This window comes from Hylaeus volcanicus, chromosome 8 (genome assembly GCF_026283585.1).
Source record: "Hylaeus volcanicus isolate JK05 chromosome 8, UHH_iyHylVolc1.0_haploid, whole genome shotgun sequence".
Lineage (NCBI taxonomy): Eukaryota > Metazoa > Arthropoda > Insecta > Hymenoptera > Colletidae > Hylaeus > Hylaeus volcanicus.
Window position 1 is genome coordinate 8500007 of NC_071983.1, and position 18477 is coordinate 8518483.

Consider the following 18477-nt stretch of genomic DNA (forward strand, 5'->3'; position numbering starts at 1 on the left):
CTGTCCTTTTCTACGTTCGACGCTCGACTCGGAGTCAAGTGTAAACACATAAAAACCTCGAGTGCAATGTTTTGGGTGTTCGTTTTAGCATGCCTTCTTCAGTGGATCCTGTATCTTCTAATGTTTTGCCAACAAACTTCGAGTGTAGAGAAGGACAGCGAACGAAGAAGAGGACGGAACGACATGGGAAAATGGCGACCAACACCGGGATTATTTCGGTGAGACAATCTGTAGTAAATATGTTGCGAATTGCGTTGTGTTTGGTCTCATTTTAATCAGAAAAATGTAAAGAATATGATGGCAACAGATTTACAACAAAAACGATAATAATAAAAAAAATGTTTAATCGTTGCATTTGCATTGTCTCATCGAGATATCCGATCCCGGATCATGTTACTGTTCATTTATCGTAGAGAAACTTGTGCATTTAAGGAGACTGTTGAATTATATACATATACGCATATGTATAGCGTGACTTTGGAATAAAACGTTCATCGATAAGATCTTACCACATGTTCGTCTGCCTACTCGATGCAAGATTGGATTGTTATTAGATACACGCAAGCGAAACGTTTCAGACGTTATCTGGAGTGAATTCAAGGGGCCTAGAAACCCCTCTGCGATGGCTGCTCGGTTTTTAAAATTTACCAGAGCGTCGTTGCTCGCGGAGGAGTAAGAATTATCACTGATCCGACGTCAAGACCCGACGTGTAGCCTGTTCTCCTGTACCTTGACAAATATGTTGAGACTACGGTCGTCAGCGTTCCAGCTGTGATGGATTTGCGTCTCCCGCGAGACGGGCGGCATGATGTCGAGTAGGACATCGAGGCGTGTCGGTTTCGAGAAGTCTTGCGCCAACTCCCTGGGTACCACGGGTTTGTACGCCACGGTGCCGCCACTGCCGAGGCCGACTCCACCACCCGTTCCAGCTCCGCTCTCGCGCGTCACGCTCTTCACGCCGCCTGTGGAGGAAAGAACGACGTCAGATATATCGATACGTGTGCCTGCCAATTACAACTCATATTAGTCGATCGGGTCACGGATATACGGGGAACACGGCTATGGGAGACCAAAGCTTTTCCTGTGACACAGCGAAAGATGCGGTGACCAAGCCGACTTTGGCAACGATAATATCTGGGATCGAATCTCTGTTAGAAATATTACACTCCTCGCGAGTAGTATAAAGGGTTAACAGTTTCATCCCTGAGTACAACTGGAGCTTCTCTAACACACAACGAGTCACGAAGACACAGTGGACGTAACCGCTCGGCGAGATTTCGAGAACATGACCTGGACACTATCCTGTGGCATCGATTGCGCGACCCATAGACGTCTGGGAGACACGGACTTGGCAAAATTTTGGTTCAAGAGAGGGGATCTCGTCGCGTTAATAATTCAAAACTCGTCTGTGGGATACACCCGTGCGGTCGGATACCTGCCAGCGGGGCTCGGAGAGATTCGCCGAGGAACGTGGAAAAAAGAGTGGAAGAAAAATAATGAAGGGTCCCCGTCTGGCGGGCACAGCAGGCTTCGCTTAAGGTTTTCGAAGGCTCACCCCCTCCCCTCTCTGTTGGTTAGGGTCGAAAAAGCGATATCCTTGGATGGTGGTTTATTTGCTCTGGCAGCTGTTCCCGCTAGCGTTCGAGGGTTTTGAAACGAGGGTTCTGGAAAGGACCGCGAGGATTTCAAAAGGTCTCTCGTACCCGAAAAGCCGAGGGGCACTAATAGAAAGGCCCTTTTCACAGTCCTGTGTATATCCGGTCGGTCGACCCTTCGTGTCTCTCCTTCGAGTTCGACGCGTCCGTGACTTTTTTCGGGGTGTCCGATGTGCACCGTTTCTCGGAGAGTGCTTCTGACTTCTTTCTTTTTTTCTTATTCGCGGTACCGATATTCTGTATCGTAAATTTCACGGACGCAGCTGAGCTGCGAATCGGCTGCGGTTTATGGAGACAAATTTTTCTGGAGAGACAACTGGAGGGTCGTTGTACGATAGCGGCGTCGAGGTAAAATGGGTTTCCGGAAACGGCCAAATGGGCAGCGTAAATCATGCCACGGAGACGCGAATGGAAGCTACGGGATCGACGGTGGCAAACTCGAACTTCTGTCTATCGTTTTCTTCCTTTCGGTTCGTCCGATGGATCGTGACCGTTTTAATGAGAATCATTGGCTCGCGGTAATTAATTAGCTCGCGGAACTCGTTACGTTACGCTGGTCGGCTCCGTTACGCGTCGCAACGCTTGTATGCAAATAATTGGCAACCCATTACACCGACTGTTTACGCGAACGTTGTTTCCCAAGTCTCTGGGAGGTAATCTGTGAATCATGTACGCGGTGATGTAAAGTGGGCGGTTCTCGAACGAAAATGACAAAAACTGGATGTCGAACTCAACTGTTGTAACTATAACGATCTGTTAGCGAAGATATCGCGTCGGGAATTTCGAGATTAGAAAGCTTAGACAAGAATAAATTTGTATAAATAAAGGTAAGCGTAACTGTTGGAAAAGAATGTAAATGGTTTCTGTAAGCTTTTCTTGTGAATGGGTAAAAATGACTGTGCTCCGTAGAGCATCAAGAAAAATAAGTTTAAAAGAATCAAACATCCAATTATCAGAAAAATACAGATGTACTTGGAAATCTACGGGAAAATAAATTTTGAAGAATGAGATTCTGTACCCGAGTGTTTCTTTTCTACCCCATTCATTTTTTCTATTCGATCCCCCAGATATCTACATTGTCCCGAAAGAATTTGTGAGAGGATCAATTGTATCGTCGACCAGTATCTTCTTTGCTGGTATAAATTGGTTTCCGTTCGATTCGAAAGATAGAAACGAGGAGAACTTTCGCTTCAACTCGATGCTTTATAGCTCGTTTCTTGCCGGAGGGATAGAGTCTCGGCCCGAAGGACCTGTTCGGGCTTCTACCTGACCAGGTAGGTAAAATCGAGAGCGGTCGGAGACCTTGACCCTGGACGAAGTCCGACGAGGTGAGTCGACTCTGAAACTTTCGGTCTCTCGCAGCTTGCTGACTGCTTACGAGCGTTCGTTATACCGGAGGACTCAGCACTGTGGCGCGATTAAATTCGTTGGGAATGAGGAACCTGGGCGCAAATTCAATATACCTCTACGGTTTAATCAGTGAGACTCCCTAGCAATGGTAAACCTTGAAGAGTTTCTCGAAAAGGTGGGTTTGAAAAGGCTGACTAAAGATAAACGTCATTGGATCCTTATCGATAGATATACGTACACACTGTACTAACGCGTTGACCGCCATGCCATTCATATGTGAGTGACAAGGATTTTCACTAAGCAATTAAATACATTGATTCTAAAGATGAAGTGTTGAAGAAAATAAATTTGGATAGGATTGATTAAGAGGTTACAAAAATGAGTTTTATCATAGCTGTTAAATTATATCATTTCTAATTGTATAGAAACAAAATTTCAATCCCTGTCAACCTACCCCGCAAAGAATCTCCCTCACCGAGTCACCGTATACAGTTTGTTGCTCAAGAGTTGACGAGGCAGTTTGGTTGGCTGTCGGTAACGACGATACTTTACTCACATGCATTTTCGTTATTGGATGAATTCGTTACATCTACAAGGCTACCGCGTAACGAAGACTGGGAACAAGACGTATCGAGATAAACTGAGAGAGCAATAGTAATTATTAACGTAGATCTATGTAAGAAAAATTAACACATTGTCTGGCAGACTATGCTTGCAAAAATTCCTACGAGCTTAACCGTTGTTTCTATACAATTAGAAATGACGTAAGTAAACATCTGTGGTAGTAGTCATTGTCGCGACCTCTGTAGAATTTACCAATCCTATTTGCTTGCCTATGTCTCCTTCACAGTTCGGTTGTCCCAAAAGTTTCTTTCGCTTTATTAATAAGTAATACATGCACAATATTTTATGTTTTATGTTACATTACTGAATTTGTGCACGATTCATTTTGCTCCATTACTGTTACAACATGAATATCTATGAAATTAGATCGTCTATTTCTATAAACACGACCACATCAAATAATTGAGTGCAACTCGCGAAAGAAACTTTCGGGACAACCTAATACAATACCACTGTCCCAGCCGATTAAAACAAGCTGGAAAAGAATCGTCGGAGGGTATCGCAAGTGAGGAAGTGGGGTGGTCCTAACCTGAAACTTTTTGGCCCATGTTCATGCCCCGATGGTAGGAGCGATGGTGTGGGTGATGCCGGTGATGATGCGGGTGGTGACGGTGCTCGGTACACTGCTTGACGGTGGGCAGCTTGTGCCTGTGGTGCCTGGTGGTGCCGCTGGCGGTAGTGGTAGTAGTCGTGATGGTTGTCGTGATGGTTGTCGTAATCGTTGTGATGAGGTGATGATGATGGTGATGATGATGGTGGTGGTGGTGGTGGTGACGGCCGGTGGTCGGTGGTGCAGCAGTCACCGCGCCACCGTTTATTCCTCCTCCGCCTCCTCCTCCTCCTCCGCCGCCGCCCCTGCCGGGGCTGCCACCCCCGCCGCCCCCGCGGCCGCCGCCTCCGCTGCCTAGACCGCCTCCGGTACCGCCAGTCGCGCCGTTTCCGCGGCTACCGCCCCCGCTCACGCAATGATTCGCTTTGTACCTGCAATGCGAACACACAGTGGAAAAACCACGGTTAGTTTCATTTGTCCTCGTTCACCCGGGGGCAATGGACATCGATTTCTCGCAGGGGGGCTGCTACCGCTGCCGCGACTCGACGACACGTTCCCGAGCCATTTCACGCATTCCGGCGCGCTTGAAATTTCAACCGTACGAAAATCCTATCATCCGACGGCTCTAAACTCGTTTTTTGTCGGGATACCGAACAGGGTGTCCTGTAACTGGTCGTACGAGCGAGTAGGGGATGATTCTATGTAAAAAATTGAATAAAAAATGTAGAATAAAATTGTTTCATATGACGCTTTATTTTCGAAAAAACTAAGTTTGAAAATTTGCCGAGTACCCGTGCACTTGGACCAGCTTTAGCTCCACGGATTTTGTTATAGATCATAAGCATAAGTAGAAAGTAAAATTGATGTAAGAGATATCATCATGTTGACAATGTTTGTAAAGATTGGAAGAAGCACGGAAGATTTTTGTAGATATATTATCAACGATTTTATTTATTTTGAATAAAGATTCGTAGTCTATTTATTACATTCGCTAGTTTTAAAGAATCCCTTACCAAGATGAATTAATAAAAAAAGAAAGTGATTCCAAGTTTTCATTTTACAGATTCCATCGAACGTAACATTAAGTAAATCGCCATAGTTTATACCATGGATCTTATTGAACAATTGATACAGTTTTCTTTTCGCGTAGAAACGTTTTCACAGGGGAAACTGCGTGTATTTTATTCAATGTTTGCTTCTCTCGACTTGGAAAACAGTGGTCGCTAACACATGGGTAGTATTCGGGTATCCGAGGAAAATCGCGATTACGAACCGCGCATGCAAGTAGGTTCATTCGTTGCATCGACGGTTAAATTCCACGCGATGTGTATCGCGATATATCGTCGACACGATTATGTCGAATAATATCGTAATAAATTTGTGCCGTATATGATGTTCACGGTCGTTCAGTCTGCGGCTCGCCGCCACGCGTTTGATGTTCGCATATAAATTACGTTACAAGGAAACGAGACGTCGTTCCAAAACGGAGAAAAACCGCATGCACCTTGTACCTTGTCCTGTGGATTTTCCACGAAGCCATATTCGAACTGGGATCAGAGGGATTGCGGAGGATTCCGCGAGGATTCGCGAGGAAACCCCATTCTGTCGGTTAAAAAAGACAAGGAAGACGAGTAATTTCGAATGTGCTGAAAAACGTCGTGCTACGGTGGACGTCGAACGATTTAATTTCCGAGTAAGATATTCGAGGCTTTCGCTCAATTCTTGGTGGTTGATATTAATTGAGATTTCCGTGAGTAAGCTGTGTCTTTTGAAAAAGGTACCCCAAAGTTTCGCGAGGATTGAAGCTAGCTTTTTCAGAGATCGAATAACGCGATTCTTTTCCCATTCAGTTCGTTCAATTATTTAGAAAGACGCAATTGTTCTAGCAATACGTTAAAATGAAGTATTCTTTACGTAATATATATGTGTATATAAGAATAAAAGCCCCGACTCACTGGCATATCAACGCCCAGGCTAAACCCTTGAACCTAGAAAGCTGAAATTTTGCACAGAGGTTTCATTTATGTGAAACCGCGGACTGCAGCTATCGGAAATATCGATTGAAACATCTGAGTTACGGAAAGCAAATGACAGTCACCTACTGATTCACAAAAAAAAAAAAAAGCGGTTGAATGCAAACGACATAAAATAAATAGTATTCCGCGCAGGTGAAACCGCAGGGCACAGCTAGTGTAGAATAAAGTGCAAAAATTTGCATAGTAATGTTTGTAGTACGTTTTGCGAAATAGCTAAACAAAGTTAAGTACCTCGAGTGCCAACGATTAAATTACGCACTTCCTGTACTGAAATGCCATTCCAACGATAATTCAATTTCGGCGTATCGTACGGCGATTACTGTGGTTATTCACTCTGGACCGCATAACTTCGTAGCACTTCTTTACCGTGAACTTCCAAGGTTCGCGGAAGGTCGTGGTGACCGATAACGACGAAGAATCACGCTTAAGTACATTAGGAAAAGTAGGCCAGCGTGCAGAATGAAGTCGCCTTTTCGTTCAAGGAAAACTTAGTGTCGGTTGATCCTACTAAATTCTAACCCTTTACACTCGAATATCCTTTCTGAAAGGACATTTCTTGGCACACGTTCCTCGTGTTTTATTTACGTGGTTCTAAAGCTACACTATTTAAGATAACGCGAGTCTCGTTTGCATATTATATTTACGAGTGTGGAGGATTAATCTTTCCAGCCTCGATACAAAAAAGAACTCGATTCACCACGAATCAACGTTCTCAATTAAAGGTTAACCCATGATCATTGCTGTAATGATCATTCAACTAACGGTTCGCAGGAGAGGATCGTCTCACTTTAAATCGACATCGAGTCATTCCCTTCGCACCTTCCCAAAATCGAAGGCAGCGACATCTTCCCTCGCAACTTCTCGTTAATTGCATGCTCGAGGTGTCAAGACGCGAGTCGAAATGATCGACGACCACCCTGTACGGGATAAACAAAACACAGCTGAACCGGCAGCAAAGTCGCTCCAATTTTTCCAGCCGGTTTCCTCTGTCAACCTCGTGACGTAACGCGCGCGATATGTTGCCCCTGACTCGGTCGTCGTATCCGTTCGCCACGGCACGCTTCCGGCCACGGACACCGGACACTGACATCCTGAATCCGGCCGACTTCGGTTATGCTCGAGATTATTACACGTTCGCCAGGGAAAAAGTGGCGCGGGAAATTTGCGAGGAAGCCCCAGATGCTGCGAGATTTTCAGGAAAACAGCGTTCGCCAAATTTTTAGGGGGTCGTCGACCTTGGAAACCTTTGGGTTCTAAAATTTGTTTTGAAATTTAATTTCTCTCAAGTTGAGCCATTTTCGAGTCTAACTTAGCCTCGTGTTGTCAACGAACGTATTCGTTAATACACGTGCTAGTGCTGTATAGATAACGAACCCAAGCGAGTCGGATAATTAATCACGATCGTTTTTGGTTACCAAATAAACCTTTATGTTAAAAACTTCATCCTGAGAATGTTTCGACCTCACCCATTAGTCTTTGGAATTAGATTTCGGGTACTGCGGGCATAAGATCGAAGACGCACCCCAAGCGTTCACTTCTTGTTGCATTTCTTTGCCCTTGAAGAGGTGGCTTATTAAAACGATCGCGAGACGCGGGTTGGTCGTCATCGTCGTATCGAACGAGCGAGTCGTTACGATGGTCGGTTCGCGCGGAACAGGAAACGCGGTCGAGAAACCACGAATTTAATTTGCCGCGCCGGAGGAGCGGAGCAAGACGCCCTTCGAGTCGCTGAAACATAACGCGCGTCGTCACGGCGGCTGCCCGCTAGCAAACACTCCGTTCCGAGTTCATTAATGGTGTTTATCCCCCGCCAGACGGCCAGACTAATCCCGAGCGATATTACGCTTCCACGGAATGGGAGAAAGTAGTCGTGTAATCGCGGCCAGCGTCTTCGTTGCGTCATCGGCGTCCAAAGGCCGGTTTAAAGCGCTCTCCGTGTTACGGTCCCCCGAGCCGAGCTACTTTCGCGTGTCGTGAAAACGCGCCGGAAAACCGGCGGGCGATCGCGGGGCGTCCGCGGAAGCGATTCGATAACAGAACAACGAAAGCGAACACTCTCGAAAGAGAAAGGGTTCGGGGTTACGATCCTTCCTTCGATCCAGAATCTTGGGTGCGGGCTGTTTGTATTACGTCAATCATTTTGGGACTTAACACAATGGGGATCTTTTATTTTTACGTTCGGAAAGCATTGAGCTTTTCTTTTGTAATTACTAAACTGCAGATTTGTATGCATTTATATAAAATATTGAAAGTTAAGTTCATATTATAATATTTGCAGAGTATAATAAATTTCTATTTAGATCAAATTGTCGCAGGTTGGTCTGTAACGATTTTATTTTGCATAAATATCCGCAGTCTAGAAATTACTTAGTCTTGAACTGGAGCACGCGATTCATCAAATACCTTCTTGATTCTGCGAAGCATAATTTTTTATCAAATCTGTTAAATAAACTCTATTTCTATTCTGGCGATTTATTTTGTTTTCTACCCCTTTCCTGATCGCTCGCGCTATTTAAACTTGCTTTCGCGCCACGTTTGGTTACCTAACCATCCTTTTCCAAACTTTGGAATATATCGATTAAAGAAATTGTCCACGTACGATGAAAATGTCTGTTCGTTTAAGTCGATCATTGGAGGGCGATTTCCTTGGCCCAGACGAATCGAACGGCAGTCGATTTCACGAGGAAATACGAGGGAATCGGTCGGTGAAGCTTGATGGAGGGCGCCAAACCGGCGACGGTATTGATCCGCGGGGGTCACCTTTGCCCCACCTCGACACGAGACCAACCCCCAAATCCACTACCGTCCTTCTCCTCTCTTGCCTCTCTAGTTCCCGCAATACCGACACCCACTCCTCGGAGAGACAAAGACAAAGAGAGGGAGCGAGAGACTCCCCTTTCCTTGCAAAGTACACCGCCGAAGTAGACCGACAAAAATACTCTAGGAAAAGTCCAGCGAGTGTTGCAACCCCGTCTTATACTAGCCACAATTGGGTCACGTTTCAGCTGCTTTTCATGATGTAACAGGTCCTTTGAGCGTATAAAACAAGAGGACAAACTTGGATTCGATAAAATCAAAGGCGACTGGACCATTTGCTACGATAAATTTTTCTCTACAAATATAATTTCATTCATCCTAATCGTTAGAAACGCTATTCTACGGTCGTTTAGTTCAAATTATATTTACTTACTTTTGTAATATTGGTTTGTCTGGAAAGAATGGTTGAAAACAAATACCACGTGAACATCCCTTAAAAGGTGGAAAGGTTATGGAACAAAATATCAAAATTCAAATGTTTCTGAATTTTTCTCAAAAATTGACACGAACTTTCTGGACAACCCAATACTTTTCCCGGCTTATCAATAATTTAGGTACTTCAGCTACTCTAAAATTCGACCACTATTTAACATCCTCTTTTCTACTGCTAGATCATATCACGGTCCGATTTCTACCCAGACATATCTCTCTCCAGTAGTCCTGAATGCTCGGGCTGAATTTGCAGTTTTTTCGATTAGCCGGTTCGTTGGCGCGTCGGTTCCGGTTAATCGCGTTTGGAACTCCAGACACGATCGAAGATGCACAGGCTGGCTCGGTATCGACGAAGCAACGAAGCCGCAAGTAATGCGTTGCCAACAAACTTCTCGTTATAATATTAGCAGCGGTCACGCGACGCGTTCAAAGCGCCAACGGGGGAACGGACGGAGGTTTTTCGGCGAGCTTTTTCGCGGGATAAGGTGGTTTATCGGCGTGGAAACCTAACGAGGCGAATCGATCAAACATCGGCTGAGGATGAGCGCGAATCGCGGATAAGGTTGGCCGCGCACGGCACTGCCAACCGTCGACGAATCAGTTGGCAACCGGTACTGGTCGCCAGTTGTCAATTGCGTTCAATGATGCGGAAACGCCACCGTATTACGCGGCGTTGATCTCGAGCTCGATCGTTCGGCTCGAAAATATTTAGTCCGCCGTGAAAAGGTGTTCCTATCAATCTATCTATCGGAATTGCCACCGAGGTATTTATCCTTCGGTAAAAACGAATCGCTCTGCGTGGAACACGTACCAGCGGTACATTCGCATTGCCGACGAGTGTAGCAGCGACTTTCATATTTCTTTGCCACTGAATTTAACCCTTTCGAAATGAAGCGCTCCGAGAGTTTGGTACGTAAACTGAGATAGGGCGTAAACTGACTTCTTTCTAACAGAGTATTGCTACTGTCTATTGCGTTTAGTCAAGGAAGTTTCCGACTGATCCAAGGAGCTAAGAGTTTGGTAGGTCACTTTAACTTCATTTGAAATCAAACATACATAGAATAAATATGCCAACGGTACGATAAAATAGGTGGAAAAAGAGTTGCGCGGTCTCGAAAGGGTTAACCAGGATATCTCTTAAAGGGGTACTCTCCATTTCCTGTGTTAAAAATAGATTTTGTTTGTTAATATCTCTACCACTTCAAACGTCTCGCGTGCTTCTTAGCAAGCTTCATTAGCGCACGAGAGCCACCCGGCGCCAAGCTCGAAACCCAGAAAGCTAACTATCTCGTGCGAATACTCGCGTCGTTGGAGCGTCGCGCCCCCTTCGAGGCTTGTAGAAATCGACCATTAGCGTCACGAATTCCACAGTCCTACGAAAGAAAGGCTTGAAACATTACGGTTTCCTGTTGCTAGGGGACAAAGAACGGAATTTGCATGCGAAAAGGAAGAGGAGAATCGACATGGCCAGTTTCTCCGGTGGTCTGCGTTAACTAACGATCGACGTAACGGCCGTTTCGCGCGTTGCAGCTTAGCGTGGCTGGTTTAGAAGCGGAACAGCTGACACGACTAGGCCGGCCAGTCAACACCTGTTTGCCAGCTGCTCCGACAAAGGCCCCGATAGGAACCGCGTGCTGCCTCGAGACGCGCCGTTTTTCGCGCAGAACTCTCTTTTGTCCGCGACACCATCGGTTCTGGCGTTTTCGCGGTGCGACCTTTTAAGGATTTCGCCGCCCGGGACCACGCCCTCCCAAGAAGCGTCGAAACAATGCCTCTCTCGGCGTGATCGCGACTCTTATATTAAGATCGGGACGGTTATCGCTTTATTTCCATCTACACGGGACTGTGCAATCGTTGTCGGAGAATGGCGCCCTCGAACGAAAGGTCTGCGCTCGCGAAAGGGTCGATGCAAACGCGGGGAACGCATTCGACGGTTATCTGGGATTCCAGAATTAGTCCGGGCGCTTTTTACTCTGGAAAAATTAAGATATTCGCTTGCTAAAATAATTTCTTAAAAATTAAATTCATTTCATTGTTGGCCAATGTATATTAAAATCCCTTCCCTTGCTATTTACGGTTTTGTAGTATTGAAAAATTGTAAGACGTACGTCGAAAACAAGTTTATTTAAAATGTAAGAGTGGGTCGTGTACGCCCAATGCGTCTTATTAATGATTTTCAAGCAATGCTTTGGAGTTAACGCGTAATCGTTCCATGAGTCCGTCTCAAGCTGGTAGAAAGTATCCTATTCTTCGAGTTCGTTAAAGCGTCTGATCGATACGTTAGAAGCGTCGAGCGTGTCGTATCTCGTGATCGGTACGACAATTGCAACGCGGGACCAGGTCGATCGCTCGTTTTCGATTCATTTATTTCAAGCCTCGGCCGCGCCAGCGAACCTCGAGACAATGGACCGCGGTCTTCGAGGCTTGATCGAAGTCAAATATCGGGGCAACAATGGTTGGCTCTCAGCTGCTCCGAGCCGATTCTTTCGAATGCGACGGACTCGCCGAGATCATTCCCTCTCTGAGTCCAGGGGAACGCTCTCTGGGCTCCTCTCGACGTGTTCTTTTTTTTCGGCTCGTTTCAATTACTTTGCCACTCCATTTATCTTTGCGTCCCGCAAGAGCCTCTGTTTCTTTGGAGTCGAACGGTCGAGGTTTCGATTTTCGACACTGGGCGACCATGGGAGCGTGCTTATCGAAGCGGACGAATGTTATTTTCTCCTTTCGGTTGGACATTTCTCAAAACCCAGATGTCTCGAGTTGTTACGAGGGGTAACGCTTCGAGGTTTTCAACTGAAGAGGTCGGAGAAGAGGTCGTCTTTGGACGATGCGCTTGACTTTTTCGCAACGATTCGCGGAATTGGCGTCTCGTCTTAAATTGGTGCACTGTTCCTCGTACTCGAGAAAGTGAGATCATCGCCTCCTTCCTCTTGAAGTCGCGTTTAAGGACGGGTTACGCGGGTCAAACTGCAGCCACGGTTGCACTCTCGATGCAGCTACGAGCGCACGTGCGGCGCCTGCAGCATCCACGGAGATCGACGACGATCGTTGAGAGATATTTTTAAGCTCCATCGTGGACGATCACGTGTCTCGCCATGGAACGGTTTACCTCGTTCCAGAGAACGTGAGTCTCCTCCAAAGTTAAATTTACTAACTTCCCGCGATGACGTGTCCGTTCCTTTTCATCGACTCGTTCTTATTCGCGCCACCTTCGCGTGTAATATTTATTATCGATTGTTACGCGTGGCAATACCGCGTCTCTGCCTAAATGAATTCATTGTCTTCAAACTTTTGTTACGCTGAAAATTAAACGTGCAACAGGGAACATGGCTTCGCACGTGTATGCTATAATTACATCCAGTCGGCCATTATTTTATTTTTCTTATTTCTGCTACCGTTGTATTCGATTTTATTTGACGCGGTAAAGAACTCTTATTATCATCGCTAATTAGTAGGTTAATTGCGAAATATAGGTTTCGCTGATAAATACGAAGCAATAATTATTCGAACTTAACCTTTCCGTACCCACGGTATTTCCATGCAAGTCAGTCGCGGGTAATTTATATTGTTACTATCATATCGACCGCCGTTTTGAAAGATTATTATTTAAGATCGATACTAAACGAAAAATCAAAGAGTAATGCTGCGTCCAGACGCAGGCAAGGGGTTAATCCCTTCGTTTTAGCTAGCTGGCCTTCGGCGCTCGGTAGGCCGTATTCGTAACGAGGATTTCTTAACAGCAACAACATTCCAGCTTTGCATCCAATAAGAAATCGACGGATACAATCTAACGCGGCAACCCAATACCGCAATCTCCGTGAAAAATACCAAACTGGAATCGTAACAACTACGTCTTGCATTTTATTAATATCGAACACCGTCCATTTATCGTTACCAGGCGGACTAAAAAGAGAAACAATCCTTCCGTCGCGCTCGCATTTACACGTTGCACGTGCACAGCTCAGGGATCGCGTTGCAGATAAACGAGGGGACTAGCCAGAAGACAAACGATAGCAACAGGAAGAAGATACTCGCACAGGTGCCGCGGTGAGGCCTCGTCGCGACGCTGCTCGACCGACTCTTAACGGAACGGACGGGTTTCTTCGGGTAAGCAGGAAACTGAAGCGGCCAATTTATGCTTTTCCGTGCATATAAAATAATAAGCAGATATAATACGCGTATTTAATAATTACACTCTGGCTTACCCTTGACCGTAAGTATGGTTCGCGAAAGTCGAGCAATTGACTAAATGCTCAACACAAAATAGTTTCCTTCCTATTAATTTCTTTTTCATTTAGAGAAAACCTACTTTTATTTATCATACTTTTCCCAATTCTTTCTTTAGCCTAATTCGCATGTATTACGGATACTCTACGATTATGCTCCTACACACTGCGTTATCTTTGAGGAATCAGTGTCGAGATCTCGCAAATGTCGCAAGAGGGTAGAGCTAAATAATTCAGAATACCGTTGAACCGACCTGCCTCGTACAAGGAAAACCTTTCTAGGAGAAAGTTGCTCTAGTAAGTAGCCACGCGGGTCAATTTAGCTGTTTCTGCACGCGTAGAGAATGCCTTCGTTCTTCTGAGACACAGCCCATGAAATCCTATCTTAATCAACTTCAACTCCCTATCTGCATTATTAGTTTTACTAACGCGGTCTCATAAATATTTGTACCCTCTGTGTCTATTACGAGAATTCGTCTTAATTAAATGAATAGGTTCGACGTCTCCAAATAAATGTTTCATTATAAATTTGTACGCGAATAAACATTACACATGTATATTTTTATAGTAAAAAATTTATTTGAAAACATGAAACCTATCATTTAAATTAGACTTTTTTCAATAGATATAGAGCGTACAAATATTTGTCGGACTGACTGTATATCTTAATACATGTACCATATTTTGGTTTATTTTGGTTTATTACATTTCTGGGGATATTTGAATAGAAACCTTCGATACACTTTCGCAAAGTTTACGCTCCCATAAGTTTATCCTGAGTAATCACTAATAAAGTTTGCCTAGCCTAACGATGTTCCCTCGGAAGAGACATTCGACTGCAAAGGGTTAATCCGTGGAATAAATAAAGGCTCGAGGCGCGACGACTCTCGTAAAATCATTTATGAAAAAATGTCGCTCGCGGTTCGTCGCGGGATGGCGAGGAGAGTCGATCCAAATGACGAAATTGCGAGAATCGAGGCGAGAAGATCTTCTCAAGGACCGCGTTCATCGAAGGAAAAACGAAAGGCAGAGCGACGATGGTCTTCGCTCACGGATTTCCTCGCGCGAGCAAGCGAGCGAGCGAGAGTGCGACGCGCGCACCCGCTCGATGAGCCACCGGCTTCGTCTCGCTTTTTCGCCGAGGGACTGGTTCCCGAAGACGGTGTCCTTGGAGGAGGATACTCGCGCGCCGCGAAACTTTTCTCGTTCCAGATGCCTTTTTCGTCGAGCTGCTTGAAATTAAGTTCCGCGCCGCGAGCACAATCTGAGAAATTACAGAGGATCGCGTGTCTGATTTACGACCATCGGCGATGTATCTTTGAGAACTGATACGCGAGAGAGGACGCTCCGTTGAAACCACTGAAATGCACAGGGTTACCCCAATTCACAGCGAGGAACGTTATTTAGAGACGATTTTAGTTTTGCCACACGTTGGTTGCCAGACTGAAACTCGTACAAATTTTTACCACGATAAAAGTTTGTCTTGAGACTATTGAAGATTAGATGATAACGTAGCATTCAATTTCTTAACCTCGTCAAATTCACGAATCCTATCCATATTTATTTTTATCAAGGTCTCACCTTTGGAATTTTTGTTCTAGTTGAAAAGTCCTCTCAGCCATTTTTGGGTGACGTGGCGACCACCGTGTTAAAAGAAAACAGTTGAATTCGTCAAATTTAACAAACTCGCGCGAGTGATAGTCCGAGGTAAAGCATAAAACTCGTTGCTCTAAGAAGCGGAAGGCAAAGTTCACGGTGAGAAAATGTCCTTCGCTTAGGTAACGTTCTTTTTGCGGACAACTGTGACGACTAGGCGAACGTAACGAGGCAGGATCACGCGACGCAAGCTAATCATCTCGAAGGAAGTAGAACAATGAGTTCCTCGCAGGATGTGTCGCGAATAGAAACAACGCAGGAAACAAGTACGCGAAACGGAAGGAGAAAAGAAGGCAAATAAATGCACGCGTTTCGTATTGCTCGCGTTACACCTCGAAGACAATCGTAAGTCCAAGTAACGATTGTTCGACGATGAAATCAGCTTCGCATTGCGATCAAAGAAAACGTCAAAATGCTCTATTCGACGATATTCGTACCTGTTACCGCTGTACCATCTAGATTCGATTCCAGAACATCCCTTCCAGATGGAAAGCAAGCAGAGTTTGGGCAAAACCCTACGCTATTATTTCTTGAAATTTGACGACAATGTTTGTCTCGGTTCGTTCTTTACAAAATATTCAAGAGAGGTAACGAGACAAACGATATCGTCAAGCGTCAAGTAAACGTGTAACCTAGGGTTTTGCCCAACTCTGAAAACAAGTACGTTCGTTGGACAGAAAACACTTTTTCCAAGTGAACCAGTGGATCGAAAGAAAGCAATCGAGGAAAAAGCTGCTGGCAAAGAGGAACGAGCTTCTCGTCGTTATCGGAACTTATCCAACGACTGCAACGACGCTAGCAACGTATCAAGCACGTGCGTTTATCTCCCGTTGGCGCCTAGTGGCTTCGTCGAGAGCGCATTGCCGTGCTGGGCCGGTTCAACGACTCGATTTCTGTGATGATCTTGCACGGCCTTGGAAAGACAGACCGGATGTTGCGAGATCAACCCGGCAGGCTCGCGGAGAAAGAGAGAAGCGCCGGGACGAGTCACGAGTAACCTCTGTAAAAGTTCGAGGTCGAACATACCGCGGGTTTGCGGCCTCTCCACGGACAGGTCCGATTTAGAGCAAGTTTTTTGTCTCCATTACGCGAGACGCGAGTCAAGCTCGAGGATGCGTTTCGTGTACGAGATCCTCCGAAATTCGTCTGCCAAAGAATGGACGTTAGAATAGCTTGCACTTTTAGTTTGACCCTTCCGACGAACATCGACGTCCATCCGAGTCGACGAAATAAAATTAAAGAGTATAGATATACCGAGTTTTTCGTTTCAAACCAATCCCATAATCCAACAGACAGAAACGTTGGATAGAATCAGGCTTCTAAATGTATTCCAAATGCTTTCCTCGAGGCAAAGCTATTCTGGTTCACGCGGGATCGCCGATGGTCGGCGTTTCTCGCAAAAACTGGCTCGATCCGCGCGAAAAAAGGGACCGAAGGAGCCAGAGACGTTGCACGGGGTTAGGAGGCTGCGCGTGCACGCGAAGAAAAGCGAAGGGGCACGGGCAGACAATGAACAATCGTACATTGTTACGAGTTATAGCATTGTTACTCCACTCCATGGCCGGGGCCCGTGTTCACATAATTAGGCTGTAAACGTTTCGAGACAATCACCATTGTTTTCTCTCTCTTTCTCTGCCCCCTTGGATTAAGGTGCCTCTGGCACCCCCATCCGATGTCCATGCGCTAACCGCGTCGAGATGCTCCTCCGAGATCGGGATGATCGTTAAAATAGGAGCTCGCAACCGCTGTAGTCGCGCTTTATCCTTCCTTCTTTATTTGCCACCCACGTTCCGCAAGTTGAGTTCTCCATTTATGGACAAATGGGAAATACGTTCACCGAAACAACTGTACGATCATGAACTCGCTAAATTCGATACTATCTCGAAGTACTCATAAATCGACGATGGTTGACGAGTATATGTGCTCATCCTGAGGAATGTATATGACGCACTGTAGACGCAAACGTGCTACGTCACAATGCAAGCGGTATGTACATACGTTCGATTGCAACGTTGTAGCATCTATTTTATTATTATTTCACAATCACAGTTATGAAAGTGACACGACGCGTGGGAATTTCTAGAAAATGTTTCGTGTATTGCAAATATATCGCTATTCGTACAAATTGTAGTTTATTAACTTCTTTTTTTTTGTAATCAATGATATTTGACATATTCACGGAAATTCTACACCCACTGTATCTTTTTATAGTTCCTTTTGCTCTCTACACTCCAGAATCGCACGCTAAGCGTTACTACTGCAACAGAGTAAATACAGAAAGGTTTCAACTCGAGACCCAATGCCAGCGAAATGTTTCGCGTATACACCACCCTCCGAGGAGCAAGTGCCCTCTATCGAGACTCGTTCGTCGAAAGACGTAACCAACAACGAACACAGTCGGAGTACACTCGCTCGCGAGCGTTTTAGGGCGCAGTAGGGAAAAATGCGCAGGGATTCGAGAATTATTCCTGAAGGAGGCAGGGCCTCGAGATCGTTGATAACAAGAGAAGAAGGACCGTCCCTCTCAACCGTTCTCCGTCATCGTTCCCGAGTTTATCTCTTCCCACGGGCGTGTCTCTATGGAATTTGTTTCCCTGCGAGATTATCGCGGCGTATATCGTGTCCCCGAACACGAAGGGATGGGAATAAGGGAGAACAACGACGAGGGGTCGCGGTGAACGAAACGGTGACGTTTCGTACGTACCGATTTTTAATGCCAGTCCGTGGTCTGTGGAATCTCGCTGGAAGAGACACTTTCGGAATTCTACCGCGTACCGAAGAAATTTCGTCTCGAGTGACGGAAAGCTCTCCATTCAGTGGGATTGCGCGAGGAGGAAGATGTCAGGGGCAGAAAAGCGAACAAGCACGAAAGCAACCTGGAGCGTGATACTCGCAGGAAAAGCTGCAGGGCCGGAACGATCGCGCAGAGGGAAAAACCGGAGGACGAGCTGCGAGAGGTGGAAGGTGAGAGGCGACCGACAAATAATTTATTGTTATTCGCGGTGCATTCGATGACGCTACACATTCCCCAAGATGGCTGCCTGCGTCGAAAGAGAATGAGGAGAGGGATACGACGAGAGAGAGATAGAGAGAGAGAGAGAGAGAGAGAGAGAGAGAGAGAGAGAGAGAGA

At 45.7% G+C, this 18477-nt stretch overlaps 1 protein-coding gene across 4 annotated transcripts in view; it reads right to left on the bottom strand.

Moving 5' to 3' along the window:
* Positions 1 to 18477, bottom strand: part of LOC128881240 (protein gustavus) — a 100442-nt gene that overhangs the window by 7148 nt on the left and 74817 nt on the right. For all 4 annotated transcript variants that reach the window (XM_054132080.1, XM_054132081.1, XM_054132083.1 and 1 more), the window contains 2 exons: positions 4159 to 4610; positions 730 to 962 (listed from right to left, as the gene is read on the bottom strand). In XM_054132080.1, the coding sequence (XP_053988055.1) occupies positions 730 to 962; positions 4159 to 4610 (685 nt within the window). The remainder of the gene's footprint in view (positions 1 to 729; positions 963 to 4158; positions 4611 to 18477) is intronic.